Source organism: Malaclemys terrapin, chromosome 2 (genome assembly GCF_027887155.1).
Source record: "Malaclemys terrapin pileata isolate rMalTer1 chromosome 2, rMalTer1.hap1, whole genome shotgun sequence".
NCBI lineage: Eukaryota > Metazoa > Chordata > Testudines > Emydidae > Malaclemys > Malaclemys terrapin.
In genome coordinates this window covers 200,812,317-200,830,509 of record NC_071506.1, presented here as the reverse complement: position 1 = coordinate 200,830,509, position 18,193 = coordinate 200,812,317, and the positions used below count along the sequence as shown (strand labels likewise).

Sequence of the window (18,193 nt, the reverse complement as noted above, 5' to 3'; positions counted from 1 at the left end):
CAAATAGCAAATATATTATAAATGTTTATTACATACTCCCTTTTCCCTCATAGGTGCTTGTCTTTTTAGGCCTCACAATTGCAAATAGTTAAGCACCTGCTTAACTTTAAGCCCATGAGTAGTTCCACAGACATCAATGGGAGTGTCCACATGCTAATTAAGGGGAGGGTCAGATTTACCATTTATTCAGCAAATTTATCAGGCCATCTTTCCCTGTAGAATAATCAATCAGACAGTTCTCCAGAACTGGAAGGAGTCTCAATCTCTTTATGGCTCTCCACAGCAGGTAACAAGAAACATGGAGGCACTGAGGAGAATAGCATCTGGGGGGTGCCAAATCCTGCTCCCACTGTGCCACTGATCTGGTCAAGATCTCCATGCGGGCAGCCCACCAGACTGCTGAAGTGGTATCCTCAGCCGCTGGATCCCTGAATATCTGAAGCCTCCAGAGTCTGTACAGGCATTGTCCCAGTCTTGGGGTCCCTAGGCACATCCTTGATCCATTGTCTAACACTCCCTCCTGAGAGCTGAAATCTCATGTTCCCCTGCCCAAGCCCTGGAACCAAGACTCCCTGTTAGCTTGAATGCACCCTCTCTGAGAATCCCGTCAAAGATATGAGCTTTCTGGTTTTCCTCTTCAAGGGGTAACATGGTAGGTGTAGCATATACCACACACAGACACTCTGCATAGAATTCTACCATGCTGTTGCTCTTTACTTAATCACATGATCTATTAAAAAAAACAATCAATTCTACACACATTTCCCCATCTTCATTTCCTCACTACTGCAGGGCATTCTTTGGGCAGGGGTAGGTGTCCTCTGGGGCCGTCCAGGTCCTTCTGCTGCAGAGTTTGCCTTGAGTTCCAAAACCTACAGTCTCCTACCCCAGCTCACCTGCCCTGTTCTTTTTGGTTGATCTATGCCCTTCCTTCTTCCTTCCCGCACTTTCTCTGAATATCTCTCTTCTTCCACCCTATGAATCCTTATTTAAACCCATAATTTGTCACCTGGCATCTTTTGTTCTGTTCCTGGTAAATTTCTGCTCTCTGCTTTCCCCCTCTCCTCAGAGAGGTCAAGTAAAACCAGTTTCCCCTAAGATGCAGTTACTCGTTTGTTCTCCCCAGGTAAGCCTTACTCATGTGCTGATAGTCCTTCACAATTGACTTGATCTGGCAGAGACGTGTCACAAGCCATGTCTGTTCAGGGTGGCTACACATGCAGAGGGGCATTCATGGTACAACAATTTCATAATACTTTCATCATAACCGCATGATATCAACCATCACACCCTGCTCATGTAAAAGTTCTATGGTAGACAATAGGCCAGATTCTCAGCAGGTGTAATGTCATCTCTGCCAATTTACACCAGTTGAGGCTCTAACCAAATGTGAGTAAACTGATAGGCTTTTCCCACTCTTGCACCCACAACTCTTGGTTAAGGGCTTTGGATAACATTTTCAAAAGCATGTAAATGAATTAGGCACAGACCTGGGCAGGAAGAATTGCTGTGATTTTCCAAATATTTTCCTGTCCTGAATTGAGACAAAAAGTTGAAATCTTGAAAAAAATCTAAAATCCATAAAAATGTCAGTTCAGGTCAATTAAAATGTTTCATTTTAATTATGCCCTTTAAAACACACACAACTATAAATTTACTTAAATGATGTCATTCTGACATGAAAAATAGAAATTGTTTTCATTCAGAAAAGGTCCAAATAGGATGTTTCAAAAATTTTGAAACTTTTTTTTTTATTTGAAATGGGAAATTCATCAAAACGGACCCCTTTCTGCACAGTTTTGGACTGGACCAATTGACATTTTTTGACAAAAAATGTTTAGTTGAGAAATCCCCAACAAGCTCTACTTCAGAATTTAAGTCCCATTTTCAGAAGTGACTTGGGCATTTAAGTCCCATTAACTTTCAGTGAGACTTAAGATCCCGAGTGCCTAACCCACCTCTGAAAAATGGGACTTGGGATCCTAAATCACTTAGGCACTTTTGAAATTTTTCACCCTGCGTCATCCTGGGATAAATGCCCATCTCAGCCAGTGAAGTCACTAGGAAATCTCATTCCTTGCGGGACTGGACTTGAATTTCACAGACGACGAGGGCGCTCAGCAAATCCCAGGACTGGGAGCTAGCACCGAACATGTTTGGTCCCTTGGCACACTCCCCTTCTATTGTATGAAAGAAAACAAGACTCATTTAAACCATATGTTGCAATGCCATAGTGACAGCATGGGAATGGCAGTCCGAGTGTGACAAACCAACTGTCAGCAGTCACAGTTTTATAGAATGTTTTAATGAAAGGCGCTGGGAGAAGACTTTTTCATATGGGGATGAATGCTAAAAAGGGCGCGATTCATAATACCGTCAACTGAGCAGAGTGCTTTGTCTTGATTTTGCAAAGATCAGACATGTTTATATATTTTTCCTCCTTCCAAACAACAGTCCCGTCTAAAGCAATGGGCTAAAACAGCAGAGACTGGGCACTGCTGGCACGTATACAGCCGCCACAGAAGATTCCCTGCCTGACCCCCTAAATGACATCAGTGTGTCAAACTTGTGTTATGAGTCAAGGCCATATACACACACAAACACCGCAGTCCTCAGCTAAACCTTAATGTTTATGGGCCTGCCTCCTCGCACCTTTTTCATCCACTGCACAGCTCTGTATACAGCAAAAAACAGTCTAGCGCTCTCTTGTCTGCGTCCTAATTGACTCTTGCCATAGCTGATTTTTATCTCCAGTTGGTACACTTTAAGATTTACCATCCCCTGTTTAATTCCTTTCATTCCACCATCAAAATGTGTGGATCATTTCCTTTGATCTCTGGTATAAAAGGTTGTTTAATCTTAAAAGTTTTTTTTTTTTTTAATTTCTGTAGAATTTATTTTTTTCCTTCATTCCAATTAAAAAAAAAAAAAAAAAAGCTGCAACCATCACATCATCAAAAATCTGTTAAGTGCACAGGCTAAAGGTTATTCTTTTTTTTCCTCCCCAGAGTACTCTTGAAACAAAGTATTACCATAGCAACAGCCACTGCTGCTCCCTAGATAAGGAGTGCAGGAGCACCGGCCGCAGCAAAGAACGTTCCTGCTTCAGTGAGTGCTGACCCTGTATCACACCCATCCCAGAGCCTTTCACCGGTCGGTAAGTACATCTGCACACATGCACTTTACCTTTGCTTGAGTAACAATTTTTTTGCAGTCACCAGGACCAAGTTAGTTACAGTCATTTGATATTCTCTAGTTGCACTTCTGTAGACTATTATCTATACCAATGCTGAGCTTACAGTAAAGTTCGGAACTCCAAGTACTCCACAGGATAGATTTGGAAGAAGTAAACATATGATACCATATGGTGAAAGTTGGAGGTGGACTGAGCTGTGAATGGGAACGCTGGGATGGTGGATGAAGTGCTATAAAGACAAATGTGTCACTTTATTTTAATTGCAGCGTTATTTCATGGACAAATTGTGCAAATTGACAGAATATGAAAGATTATTAGGATTTTATCCAACTAAAAAGAAATGACATGTGTAGGGTATGTTTTGCTCCTAGAGGAATTAATTAGGCAAGGTTTTGCATATTTAATCATCTCCAAGTATAGCACCTTTTTTTGTCAGAAACTCAGACATTTTATTCTGCTTTTGATCCATTGATTCAAGTTTAGCTGCTGCTACTACAGGGCCTGATCCAAATCCCCGTGTGAGTCTCTCTCCATGGACTTGGCAGACTGTTCAAAATCAATTTTGTGGGCTAGGTGCAACACACAGAGTTATTTGTCAGAGGTTTGGGTGGACAAAGAATGCACAGTCCGGATTTTAAACACATGCAGTATTATGTATCGTAGAGATGGTACATTTTAAGGCTGCTTTATAAAAAGCAATTCAGACCACGTTGGTGGGAATTTTTGGAAACAACAACCTAGTGTCAAATGAAACTTTTAACCCTGGAGTAGAAACTTTGTATAATGTTATCAGGGCTCAAGTCGAGGCAAGTTACTCTGATGAGGTGGTATAAAACCACAGTGATCAAACTGCCAGTGAAGAATTTCATTTTGAGACCTCTTGAAAAAAATAGTCAGTCTCCTTGTGTATGACATACATTTTCTAATCTTAATGTGCTTAATTCAAAAACCTACCAGAGGACTTACTTGTGCGGGTGGCAGAATATAATCAGGGTATAGAAGAAAGAGCACACTCTCTAACGAAATCAAATCTTGACTTCTGATCAGAGGAGAATGGACCATTCTCTGCTGCCTTGCTCCTGGAATAGTCATTTTCAGCTGTGTGAAGTGAGTGCGTAGTAGGCGTAAAACACTCTTGTACTGGAATGGTCGCATTTTACACCCACTTTGCACAGATATAAATGGCTGCACTAGGTGCAAAACAGGAATGAACTGAGCCTCTGGCTCTTTTTTAGGGTTCAATCATAAGGTCTCTTGCTTTCCCATAGAGGGGACTACGGTGATTCCCCACTCTCCCGTATGCGCTATCCACATTGTAAGAGCTTCCAAAGGATGGGGGGCAGGGGAGAGAAGCTGCCAACAGGCAGGCAGGGGTTGGAAGCCTGCCTACACCACCCCTTCATGCAGATGCCAGCACCTCGGAGTGAAGCACTAGCAAAAAGGCTGGCACCGCTTATTTCCCCCTTGGTGTGAAAAAGCACCAGCGTGTGATTCTCGAAGTCACAGGCCAGGTCTACGCTACAGAAAAATCCACACACCATGAGCGACAGTGGGAAGGCTTCTCCAGTTGACATAGCTACCACCTCTCAGGGTGGTGGAATAGGGCTTGCACAGACTAGCCACCTTCCTGAGTGACGTAAGTTACACCGAAGTAAGCGCTAGTGAGGACAGCGCTAGGTCGGTGGGAGAAGCTCTCTCACTGACATAGCTACCGCCGCTTGGGGAGGCGGGGTAATTTTGCCAATGGGAGAGTTCTCTCCATCAGGATAGAGCGTCTGCACTAGCAGCACTACAGCTACATTGGTACAGCTGTGCCGCTGCAGTGATTCTAGTGTAGACTAGCCCTAAGTATGCCAACAGGAGAAGCTCTCCCATCAGCGTAGGAGCATCTTCACTTAAGCAGCACAGCGCAGCTGCACCGATGCAGCCTGTTAAGTGCAGACCTTGCCCACAGTCTGATTCATGTCCTGCCACTGGGACAGTGCAGCCCTTCGCTTATATGTCCATTGGGCAACACCCTATCAAATATTCATAGTTACCACTTGCAGCTCTATAGTGCATCAATAGCAGCTAGAAAAGCATTGCTCACTTACATGCATACAAACACATTCGCAATCCCACCTCCAAATATAAGGCCCTAGCTGGCAGCCCTTACTCACACAAACAGTCCTATCAAAATAAGAGGATCTGATTCTGCTCCCATTAAAGTCAGTGAAGATTTTTCCATTGGCTTCAGTGGAAGCAGGATTGGGCTCGAAGGCACTGTTCCCCTGAGGAGGGGGCCAGGCCTTTAATCTCTCATACCCTGTTTTTCTTTTCATCGAAATTTGATTGCTAAGAAGGGAAAAAACAAACAAGAAAATAATCGGCACACAGCCCTTTCAACAAGCAGTCCCTGTCCTTGTCTCAGAACATTATAATTAAAACTGCAAGAAAAATATTTTGGGTTATTAGTCAATAGCATTTTCCTTTTCAAACACTATACAAAAGTTCACGTTAATTATTGGCAAGTGTATATTTTTAATTAAGTGCACTGGGTCCAGGGGAAGTGTAAGTACCTTGCATTATAACTGTTTCTATAGTAATATTTTTATTAACTAGCAGAATAAATATTCATATTAAACCTGCATTACTTACCACAAAAGAGTCTTCTCAACAGCTGTTATTTATGCACCATCCATGCCAATATTTCAAAGGTCTCTTCAACGATGACTCATAGATTACATGCTGGGGGGTTGCTCTTATTTTTCCTTGGTGACCACATTGCTTATGGGCTCAGATGACCCTCTGGGTGAATAGAACATCCAGGAGCTAGCATGAGAGATGTGTGCACTACTGAGCCATTAGAAGGCGCACCTTGGGTAAAGCTTGCAAGGGTTCAACATACATTTTATAAATCTACACTATACATGGAAAACTTGCAATAGAAATTTGTAATAAATCACCCCCCTTAATGTGAAACATGGTCTATTGTCATCTACAATTTCAGCAGGAGTTCACTTTGGTTGCAATTGCTGTTAATGTTAACAGAAGCTAAGAATAGCCCTGCTGGTGTATCATCTGACATCTAAACGGTCATTTATTACTTATGCAACTTTTTAATCTTCATGCAGTTATAGTAAAAGAAAGTCTCAGCCAGTTTTAAGCAGATGTCATTTGGGTGGAACTGTAGGGCATGATTTTCAACAATGGGCTGTGCACTGAAACATAAAAATAGCAGAATTCAGCATGCACGTTTTCCACTTAGATGGACACCTCTGTGCACAAACAGTACTTTGTTTGTACAGTCAGGCAGATGGGCAAGGCAACTGGGCACATGCAATCATGCATGGCTGTCTTTAAAAGCCAGGCCCCAAATGACCTAGTTATACTTATTTTGCAAGGTAACTGCTGTTGCAGCGCATTTGTCTATTATTGATTGAGAGGTACAGGTACACTTTTAGGTCTCTTTGTGCGGTGACACTTATACCATTAATAAAAGCAGCGATAGGCTAGTAATAAAACCTCAAATCCCCAAACCTTCAAATTCCATTTAAAGAGCCATTCATATTTGACACACCCCCTCATCCCCTCCATGAATCCAAAGCTAGCCCTACAGTTTTAGTCCCACGTCAGAATCAAAATGTGACCAAGGCCTAATTTGTTTTTTTTTGTTTCAAATGTGATGAAAATCTCACACAGACAGGTTTTTCTCATGAGATTTCAGTCCAGGAGTGTTAACATTTCACAGGAACGGTTGATTTCACAAGATTTCCATCTATTTGGGCAATAATCTGTGAGAACAGCAGTCTTGAATCTAACCCTAAACCCTAGCCTTTCTATGACCTAAAGTTAAAAGCTGAGCTAAACCAAATCTAGATTTAAAAAACTGCTTGCTTTGCCCCGTCTATGTAAAATACTCTTATCTAATTGAAAACTGGATTAAACTTCAGTGGAAGGTAATTTTCAATACAGGAACTCCTCACTTAATATTGTAGTTATGTTCCTGAAAAATGCTACTTTAAGCAAAACGATGTTAAGTGAATCTAATTTCTCCATAAGAATAATGTAAGTGTGTGTGGGGGGGAGATGGGGTTAGGCTCCAGGGAAATTTTTTTCACCAGACAAAAGACGTGTGTATATATATATATATATATATATATATATAATACACACACATATACACAGTATAAGTCTTAAACAAACAATTTAATACTGTACACAGCAATGATGATTGTGAAGCTTGGTTGATGTGGTGAAGTCAGAGGGTGGGATATTTCCCAGGGAATGCCTTACTGCTAAATCACAAACTGGCACTCGGCTGAGCCCTCAAGGGTTAACACATTGTTGTTAATGTAGCCTCACATGCTACAAGGCAGCACGAATTGAGGGTGGGGAGACAGCATGGCAGAGAGAGACAGAGACACATACCATGTGTGTGAGAGATGCACATTGCCCCTTTAAGTACGCTGACCGCACTCTAAGTACATTGCCTTTTTAAGTAGATCAGCAAGTTGAGACAGCAGCTGCTTCCAGCAAGCTCCCTCCATCCTGAGCCCTGTCGTATTCACCCCTCCCCCAGCTCTATGGAGATGGGGTAAAGGAGCGGGATGGGGAAGCAGAAGTGGGGAGCGGGAGGGGAACACCCTGACATTAGCACAGCAATGCACAGCAAGCAGGAGGCTCCCGGGAGCAGCTCCAAGGCAGAGGGCAGGAGCAGCACACGGCAGTGGAGGGAGGGACAGTTGAACTGCCCAACAATTGATAGCCTGCTGGGCGGCTGCCAGAGAGGGAACTTAGAGGAGCTGATAGGGAGGCTGCCGGCCCACCCTGGTTCCAAGTCCTCACCAGCTAGTTCCAATGGGCTGCTCTTCCTGCAAGCAGTGGAGAAAGCAGGTGGTTGCCAAACAACGTTATAATGGAGCATTGCGCAACTTTAAACAAGCATGTTCTCTAATTGTTCAGCAACGAAACAACGTTAACCGGGATGACTTTAAATGAGGAGTTACTGTCTAGCATTAAAACCTTTCAATTTTGGCAATTAAAGTAATCACTTACTGCCAGGACGGCAGGCTTTTTTGTAGAAAGTGTAGATGTTTTCTTTGTGGTAAAAGAATGCACCTGGAACATCTGTATATGTACTTTAAGGTGTTTTAATAAAGTCGTCCAGTGAGTCAAATTCCTGGTCAAAAGGATTGCCTCATTTTTGCTGTGTTCGCCTTGGACCATTTAGCAATTTACTGACATCGAAGGAGGTGTTAGCGGATGAGACGTTCCAGGTATTCTTCATCTGCCTTTCCATCCCCTGAACATATGACGGCCCAAAGGATTCTAATTATCATATGGCCATGACTCAGCAAGTGAGCTAATCCCAAGAGGAACTGGATGGCTTTTAGTAATCTACCCAGACTCACTGTTTTTTTCAGTCTATCCGGCCATTCCCCAATCCTCCCCATCCATAAGGACGGTCATTAAAATTTTATGCCATGTGCTTTCACAATTAGCAACACATAGCCAACCTGCTCCAAAACTTGAACTCATTAATAGCTAAAAGAGAGCACTTGTTAACACTCCCTACCCCCCGCCCCACCTGGTCTCAGCCTTTGCTAACCTAAGGAATGAGAATCTAGGTAACCCTTCCAGCCCAAAACTCAGTCTAAATTCTTGCACAGTCCTAATTCTGATGCAAAACTCTGCATTCATACAGAAAATGTCTCGTGCTGGCCCAAATTAATCCCTCCTATAACTCTGCTGAAATCACTGGAGTTGCATAAAGGATTAATTATTCTCTCTACATATGTACCTATCTTAATCCATCATGTACAATAATTTCCTTAAAAGGTGACTGATGTCGAGCAGAGAATGCAGAATGTCGTAGCATGTAGTCCAGCTGAAAAAGAGATGCATTCAAGAATCTAAAATATGAGCTCAAGAAAATATGTGCTTCCATTTCAAAGAGGAAATTAGTGATTTGTATTAATTATCTTCACATTTTTCTCTTCTAGAATTTTTGAACATTTATTCAATAATTCACTTCTTGGGTGTCAGGATTTTATTTTTATTGCTTTGTGAAAGCACATTTAGAATTCTTCAGTTATGTGCAGATAAACTGTGCGTGACTTTCTGTTCTAAGTCCCATTGCACCTAGATGCTTTGAAAAAATTTACATTTCAAAGCAGCCTGCGAAGGTTTTGCAGCTTTCTAAAACTGAGACTAGCGGTGGGCAAACCTCAAAAGCTTGAAGGGTCAACCTCACCACTAGTAGCCACACAGCCCTTTACCTCCGACGAAGTGGGTATTCACCCACGAAAGCTCATGCTCCAATACGTCTGTTAGTCTATAAGATGCCACAGTACTCTGAGATAAATCAATTAACAGCAGGATACCAAGAGAGGAAAAATAACTTTTGAAGTGGTAAGAGAGTGGCCCATTACAGACAGTTGACAAAAAGGTGTGAGTAACCGTAGGTAGAATTAGTATTGGGGAAATTAAGTTTAGGTTTTGTAATGACCCAACCACTCCCAGTCTTTATTCAGGCCTAATCTGATGGTATCCAGTTTGCAAATTAAGCCAGTTTATCTTGTTAGACTGACCTCACACTTGGTAAAGAAACCCCCATCCTTTCATGTATTTATACCTGCTCCTGTATTTTTCACTTCATGCATCTGATGAAGTGGGTTCTAGCCCACGAACGCTTATGCCCAAATAAATTTGTTAATCTCTAAGGTGCCACAAGGACTCCTCATAGATTTTACTCATCATTACGTATGGTTTCCAGTTTTCCAGTTCTGTCCTACCAAAAGTTAATGGCCCACCATTAATTTGAAACTGTCACACTTCTTTCTACATTTTTATTGTTGTTACAAACACCACCTAAAATGACTATAGCTGAAAGGGATTAGAGAAGCAACCAAAAAGTTTTTCCTTTATTTTTCCAGTGTGCTTAATTTGTACATTTGACAGCACTTCCTGCTCTATGGTCAGTTTCACTGTTTCCCCCTGTACAATCCATTTGTTAGTCAGTTTTCCCTGTCAGTGTGGATCTGTTGCAGCAACATGAATGAAAAAATCATTTGTAAAAACAGGAAACTGTTGTTGTAAAACCACTCCCCCCCCCCAAATAATTAGTATGTATTTACAGTGTCTACCACAGTGGTGCTCTGGTCCTTGAGCGAGGACTCTAAATTAGTAGCTCTCAACCTTTCCAGACTACTGTACCCCTTTCAGGAGTCTGATTTGTCTTCCATACCCCCAAGTTTCACCTCACTTAAAAACTACTTGCTTACAAAATCAGACATAAAAATACAAAGTGTCACAGCACACTATTACTGAAAAATTCCTTACGTTCTCATTTTTACCATAGAATTATAAAATAAATCAATTGGAATATAAATATTGTGCTTACATTTCAGTGTATAGTATATAGAACAGTATAAACAAGTCATTGTCTGTATGAAATTTTAGTTTTTACTGACTTCACTAGTGCTTTTTATGTAGCCTGTTATAAAACAAGGCAAATATCTAGATGAGTTGATGTACCCCCTGGAAGACCCCTGCGTACCCCCAGTAGTACACATCTAGGTTCCCTCTAAGGTGAACGCCTGCACAGCTGCGCAGGAGGCCACCAAGGGCCGTGCAGGCGTGCACACTGCACTCGGGCGTGGGGTGAGGTTGGGGGTGGTGATGTGGGAGCTTGGGGCATGCAGGGCTGCGACAATTCCCCCAGCCCTGGGGCTGCAGCACAGCGAGGAGAGAGGCCTCTTCCCCCCAGCCTGGGGCTGCAGCGGGGCAAGATGCCTTTCCCCCGGCCCCAGCCCCAGAGCTGATGTGGCCAGGGAGAGGCCCCTCTCCCCTGGTCCCCGCCCCAAGGCTGCTGCGGCAGAGAGAGATGCCTCTCCCCCAGCCCAGGTGCTGTTGCGGGGAGAGAGGACTGGGGGGAATCCTCTCTTCCCACCGCAGCCCCTGGCAGCCTGCACCCCAAAGCCCTCTCCCCGGCCCCACCCCAGAGCCCTCACCCCCCTGCATCCCAACCCCTTTCCCCAGCCCTGAGCCCCCTCCTGCAGCCTGAACCCCTCATCGCCAGCCCCACCACACACAACCTCTATATTGGTGCACATAACAAAATTAATTCCACACATGGATGAGAAAAATTAGATGGAACACTGGTACACGTACCGCCGGTTGAGAACCACTGCTCTAAATAAATAAATGAATAAATAGCTTTAACACTAATACCAACAACAAATATCAGGGGGACTCAGAGACTGGTATAGAACCTGGAACTACTTTTAAGTTACAATTAGATTTCAAGTTGACTGTGTCCCTTTAAATAGATTCCTTCAAAACTAATTGTTAAAACCCCTCCCATCTGGCCTGCTCTTTTTTAGGCTGGCAGATGTTGCTTTACAATCTGCAGTTTTGCATTCATCAGTGGGAGTGGGGGGGTGGGGTCAGAAGGCAGTAAGCCCATACAGCTCACAAGCGCTCCAAGATCAGCCATGCCAGCAGTGGCTGTATGGCAAAAAATCACTTTGAAAACAGGAACTTCCCAGGGCTGGATGGAAGGAGCTGATTGGCACAGAATATAACCTCGGGAGTCAAAAAATCTTACCGCCTTATAGGTGAAACCGCGTTATATCAAACTTGCTTTGATCCACCGGAGTGCGGAGCCCCGCCTCCCCCCCCCCCCCCCCCCCCCCCCGGAGCACTGCTTTACCACGTTATATCCAAATTCATGTTATATCGGGCCGCATTATATCAGGGTAGAGATGTATATCTGTTTTATGGTATGCTTCTTTTTGTTGTTGTAGCTTCAAGAGAAAACCTTTTCAATGATGTCAACAGAGTGTGTGCAACCACTTGATATCCCAGAAGACAGATTGGACAAGCGAGACTCACACTGCAACCGTTTAGGTAAGTGTTATTATGGTGATGTCAGTGACTTGTAATTAGAGAGATGTCTTCTTTACATCATTAAGTACTGTCCACTGGCTTTTTCTTTCCAAGAGGTATAACTGAGCCCTCGTGAAACCCGATAGACTATGCCTTCTGGTAACACATCTGCTGCCAGATGGACAGGCAAAGGGTGTCTTTCCTGCATATAAATATTAGCTGAAGCTCTAGAAGGAAATTAATTAAAGAGAGGAAAGGAGAAAGAGTCATTGTTCTTTTTCATGACAGAGAAAGAGAAGCGCTTTTATCGATTATACAATAATAAACTGGAAGCTAAGATATATCTGAGCCTTCACTACACCCACTTTCTATGTGCAATTTCAGTAAAAGATTTCAAATATTCCTTTAGCCTATATTTGGACAGAATTTAATTTTTTTCCCCTTTATTGTCAATCTGTGTCCTTTCTGGAGCTGACTTTTTACATAACTTTTGCACTTGGAGTACCAGAGGCATCTCTGCTCATAAACATTTCTAAATATGAGGCTTTCAAGACTTTGATAGATGTGACTTTTGCATATTTTTGCATTTTGCATATTCGCCTTTGCTTCACATGTCATTACTTTATTCCAGCCTTCCAAAATTGTCATGAAGATTTGCTAACCCAGGCACAAAAATCTACTTGACTACCCGTACACTGATGGTAATAATGAAATACAAATGCTATTTTATTTGTCCCAAGCAAGTAGAATTTTGCAAGCCTGCTTTACTCACACACAATCAAGATGTCTGAGTGTGATTTCACCCTGGAAGCACAACCCAGGTCAGGGCTCTTTTATGGTAGGGGCTATGTAGAAACAAAATAAAAAATGTCTCTCCTCTGAAGAACTTATCATCTAAATAGACAAAACAGACAAAAGATGTGAGAAAGGAAGAACTATTATCCCAATTTTACAGGTGTGGAACCGAGGCACACAGGAATAAATGATTTTACACACGATCACATGGGAAGTCTGTGGCACAGCTGAGCATTGAAATCCAAAACTGCTGAGTACCTGTGCAGTGCCTTAATTGTGAAGTCATTCATCCTTACTTTCACTAGTCCATGGAAGTATGATGGTGTGAAATCTAGGACGTGAAATCAGAATCAGGCCCCTTTTGTTAAGCAAAGTTTCTAACTGAAAAGCAAAGCTGAAAAATCCAACCAAAGCCAAATTTAAAAACCAAACCTCTGGTTTGTGTGCTAGTGATGGGTCAACCTCAAAAGACTCAATTTGTTCAGCTTGACTAAGCATCCAGAAATTTGGGTAATTGTCTAGAATGTACCCAGACTATCTGATGAGTCAAGTTCTGCTTCAATATACACTGGTGCAAATCCAGAGTAACTCCACCAAAGTAAATAGGAGCTGTGGGTAGAGAGGACCTCTTAAAATTAGTCCTATTATTTAGGTGTCTAAATATGGCATCTAAGATTGAAAATATTAGCCTTAACATCTGTGTCACCCTATTTATAATATGGGTATAATTCTTCCCTTCTTCACTGTGAGGTTTAATTCTCTAAGGACAGCATAAGGTACTTAATTCTCACTTATTCCCCATTTTTAGTGGTATTAAGGCCCTTGTGATCAGGGCCGGCTCCAGGCACCAGCGCAGCAAGCAAGTGCTTGGGGTGGCCAAGGGGAAGGGGCGGCATGTCCGGCTCTTCAGCGGCAATTCGGCAGCGGGTCCCTCGGTCCCTCTCGGAGAGAAGGACTTGCCGCCGAAGAAGAAAGCGGATCGCGATCGCGGCTTTTTTTTCTTTTTCCCTGCTGCTTGGGGCGGCAAAAACCCTGGAGCCGGCCCTGCTTGTGATGGCCTTCTGTGCAGAGGTGAATTTACTTTGTGTTTTAACCAGCTACAGTGTAAGTATTGTTATTAAAGTGAGCCCTTTTTTAAATTCTGTGATTCATTATTTTCTATTAGCTAGGTATTCTTTATTTTTTCCATGCAGATGACCTTTCAGAACAGTTCATTAAGAATTGTGACCTAAAAAAGAAACCAAGAAAGGGTAAAAATATCCAGGCTTCCCAGAACAGTGAGCTGGAACAGAAAAAGCCAAGGAGAAAGGATACACCTGCCTTACACACCCCACCACCTATACCAGGTAACACAACTTAGTAATATTGAAATCTGACAAACCTCTGATGTTTCCTGGTTTACTTGTATTCACTAGGAATTGAATAAAAATATTACTGTCCTCAATTCTCCTACATCTGTGTGTGCCTACTTATGGCAGGGAGGGAGAATAGGATTCTCAAAAGCACTCGGTGTTGAAATGTATGAAAAATTCACACCCCTGAGACACATAGTTAAGCCGACTAAAGCCCCATGATAAGCCGACTAAAGCCCCATGGTGTGTACACACAGTTAGGTTGACAGAAGAATTCTTCCATCAACCTAGCTACTGCCCCTTGAGGAGATGGATTAACAACATTGATGGAAAATACCCTTCCCTCAGTGTAGCAAGTGTCTACACTACGGCACTACAGTGGCCCAGCTCCAGCACCATAGTTGAGCCACTGTAGTGTAAGCATACCCTAAGTATATTAAGTTAGATGGGTGCAATTTTTATCAATGTAGATGAGATTTAAGTAATATTTATTGTGTGTCCTTCCCTGCAGGCATCCTCTCAGACTTTTCAGAACATTTAATTAAAAGGTGTGACATCACCGAAAAACCACAGAAGGGTAAAGTGAGTTCAGTCTCTCAGCTCACTGATCAGGAACAGAAAAAACCCAGGAGAAAAGATACACCTGCAATACACATCCCACCCCTTATACCAGGTAAGAGCATTAGCACAGCTTTCAAACGTAAAAAGTAAAGGGCAGTTAGTTTAGGAACACCCTCTGGAAATGTACGGGACACCATTTATCTGCCCACTCTGCTTAAGTTATCTAATCATGCCTACTTTGATCTACTTATTTTTCTTATTCCCAATTGGAATTATTGTTATTATTTGTGTTGCAGTAGTGACCAAAATGTGCTAGGTTCTGTACAAAGATAGGATTCAGTCCCTGTTCTGAGGAGCTTACAATCTGAAAGAAATTGGGAAAGGGAGATCTCTTTTGACTTACCCTTGCTGAAAACTAAGAATGAGTTCAGTGTTCAAATTAAAAAAAGACCGGACCCAAATCTTTGCCCACAATTTGACTTGAATTTGACCACTTAGATTGTAAGCTCTTTGGGGGCAGGAGCAGTTTCTTGGTTGTGGGTTTGTTTAGCTCTAAACATGATGGGGTCCTGGTACCTGTCTGGAGCCCCCTAATGCTGGCGTAATACAAATAATACATACTAATGGCAAAGGTGAGTATTTGAACTCATCCAAGTCCCTGGAGGGTCACCTATCAATAAACGAATCCTCCAGTTTTTGTTGGGACCAGAATTTTGTTATCAGTTTAAATGTATCCAATCAGTCTTCTCCTCACCTCTCACCCATGTAGCAAATGGTGAAAGCTGAAGGTAGGAGGCAGCATGGTTTAATGTATAAAGCACAGGACTAAGAGGCAAGAACACCTGGCTTGTTATCCTGGCTCTGCCATTGACTTACTGTGTGGCCTTGGGAAAGTCACTTAGATCAAAATTTGGGTGCCTAAAATTAGGCAGTTGAATCCATCTCTAGGCATCTAATTAAAGCATGGCATGATTATTGGTTGTGCTGAGCACCTATAGTCCTGAGTGAATTTTAGGTCCTGATCCCTCACTGTGGCCAAGCACATTTCAGAAAGGGCTCTTGTGGCCCCTCTGCTGCCGTGCTGCAGGACTGAGGGAGGAGAAGAGGGGTTCAAATTATAGCCAGCCCCCAATGGTTCCAAGCATCCGTAACAGCAGTGAGGGACTGTCAGAAGGCCCCCGCGATGCCCCCTAATCCAGCTGCAGGGGCATAACGAGCATATGCAACTATCTCACTGGAAGATCGTGATATACATTGAGGTGATCCGGCAGTGGTGGCCATCCAGACAACAATGGCTTCAAGGCCTTTTTGTGGCGGTGGTACAACCGGAGAGGCTATGGAGCAGCTAACTAGCTTGGGTATCCATATGGACTCAGCCACCCAAATTTGAACATTGTGCCCTTAATTACTTTGTTTTTTAGTTTTCCTATCTGCAAAAAAGACACTGCTTCTTACTTTCCCTACACCACAAATGTGTTGTTAGCCTTAATTAGCTAATGTTTGCACAGTGCTTTGAAGATGTAAAGTGCCATATCAGCATCAAATATTACTACTGTTCAGGGAGGAGTGAGCTATTGCCAGTCAGAAGAAGCAATGTCTCAGCTGTTTCCAAATCACGGGGGAGGGAGGGACAGCTCCAAATCTAGTGTTAAATGGTTCATAAAGAAAGATACCACTGGAGAGGGACACTTACTAGATAGTAAGGAGCACTAGAAAAGAAAAGGCCTAAGGACCTGATTCAGCAAAGCATTTAAGTGCATGCTTACATTTAGAAACAGTTGGCACAGAGAGAGAGAGAGAGAGAGAAAGAAACCAAAGGAAAGAAAATTATAGAGGGGGACAATGATAAGAGGCACCTTAGAAATATTTCCACCAGACTGATGGGGAAAAAAATCCAAACAACTAAAAATAGACCTGAGGAAATGTAAGCCCTTTGAGGCCAGATTTCCAATGGTATCTCAATGCCTAAAGTTACAGATAGGCATCACCTGGAATTTACAGAATTGTCTAAACAGGTTAGGCACCTAAATGTGTGATGCTTCCCAGGGGCACCCAAGCTTGGGAGGTACCTTACCACCAGCAGCCCTTTGCCTGAGGAAGTCTTGTCTGTACCTGCTGTGGGTCAGCTCCCTGAAACCACCAGCCTCTGGCAGCACAATCGCTTCTTTCCAGGCCTCCGCAGGTCTCACTTTCTGTATAAGCAGTGAAGGCACACACCAATCCCCGAGTGCTGCAAGCATGCCCTATTCCTTTGAACACACACAGAACGAGATCTGCTGTTCCCAAAGGAATAGCACACACCATCTTGTAAGCATCTGCTCAGAGTCCCTGCTTTACTTAACACATAGCATTTAGATAGATAGATAATAAATTTATTCTTGTTCCCACTAATCTTATCAAAGAACAGAGATTCAAGTGATAGAGAGTGAGAACAGGGCCGGCTCCAGGCACCAGCTTCTCAAGCAGGTGCTTGGGGTGGCCGCTCCGGAGAGAGGCGGCAGGTCCAGGTATTCGGCGGCAATTCGGCGGACGGTCCCTCACTCAGCCTGGGAGTGAAGGACCTCCCGCCGAATTGCAGCCGCAGAGTGCGATCGCAGCTTTTTTTAGATCGCAATCACGGCTTTTGTTTGTTTGTTTTGTTTTGGCTGCTTGGGGCGGCCAAAACCCTGGAGCCGGCCCTGAGTGAGAATATGGGAAACAAATGGTTACAGATAAAACAAAATAATAACATGCATTCTAGAGACTAAACTTAACTAACAAAGTATTCCTCCATATCCTAAAGATAGCTTACCCAAGTTCTTTCCCCAGGGTTTTCTCCAGTTTGGCTAAGACTTCTTCTTATCAGATCAAGCCCACTTGCATATTGTCCTCCAGATTGAAGGAATGAGGGTGCATCTCCTTATACCCCTGAAAGTTAATTGTCCTTTCTTTAAACAGGGCTCTCCCCTACTGGTTCACTTCTTTCTGTAAATTTCTTCTCTTTGAAGATTTCTCAATCCTCCATTAGCATTCGGCTCAGACTATAGGTGGAGGCCCATTGTGAACCATAAAATACGTAATTTACATGTAAACAAGACAGATAACCATTTCTTGCCTGAAAGAAAATGTGGTTTTCCCTTTCTGCTGACCAGTCCCTAGTTACAGTCCGTAACGACATAATTTTCAGTATATATACACACAACTCCTTACTCAACATCCATACATATCTATGGTCATGGTGAGCAGTGTGACACAGGCTTTCATTAGAAAACTTACATGGCATTCTTTTGGTGAACCCAAGGGACCCCTATACCCCTATATAACCCTGTACACTCTGCCAGTTGCCATCTCGAGGTTCTTGGGTCACAAACTCCTATTCAAATCAATGGGGCTTAGGTTGCTTTTGAAAATCCCAGTAGGCAACTATCTGCCTCTTTAG

At 43.0% G+C, this 18,193-nt stretch overlaps 1 protein-coding gene across 1 annotated transcript in view; it reads left to right on the top strand.

Annotated features, from left to right (window-relative positions):
* Positions 1-3,079: 3,079 nt before the first annotated feature.
* PPP1R17 (protein phosphatase 1 regulatory subunit 17) overlaps positions 3,080-18,193 on the top strand; it is a 31,022-nt gene continuing 15,908 nt past the window's right edge. The window contains exons 1-4 of the mRNA XM_054019008.1: positions 3,080-3,157; positions 11,986-12,088; positions 14,056-14,208; positions 14,726-14,887. Coding sequence (XP_053874983.1) covers positions 12,007-12,088; positions 14,056-14,208; positions 14,726-14,887 — 397 coding nt within the window. The 5' untranslated portion in view covers positions 3,080-3,157; positions 11,986-12,006. The remainder of the gene's footprint in view (positions 3,158-11,985; positions 12,089-14,055; positions 14,209-14,725; positions 14,888-18,193) is intronic.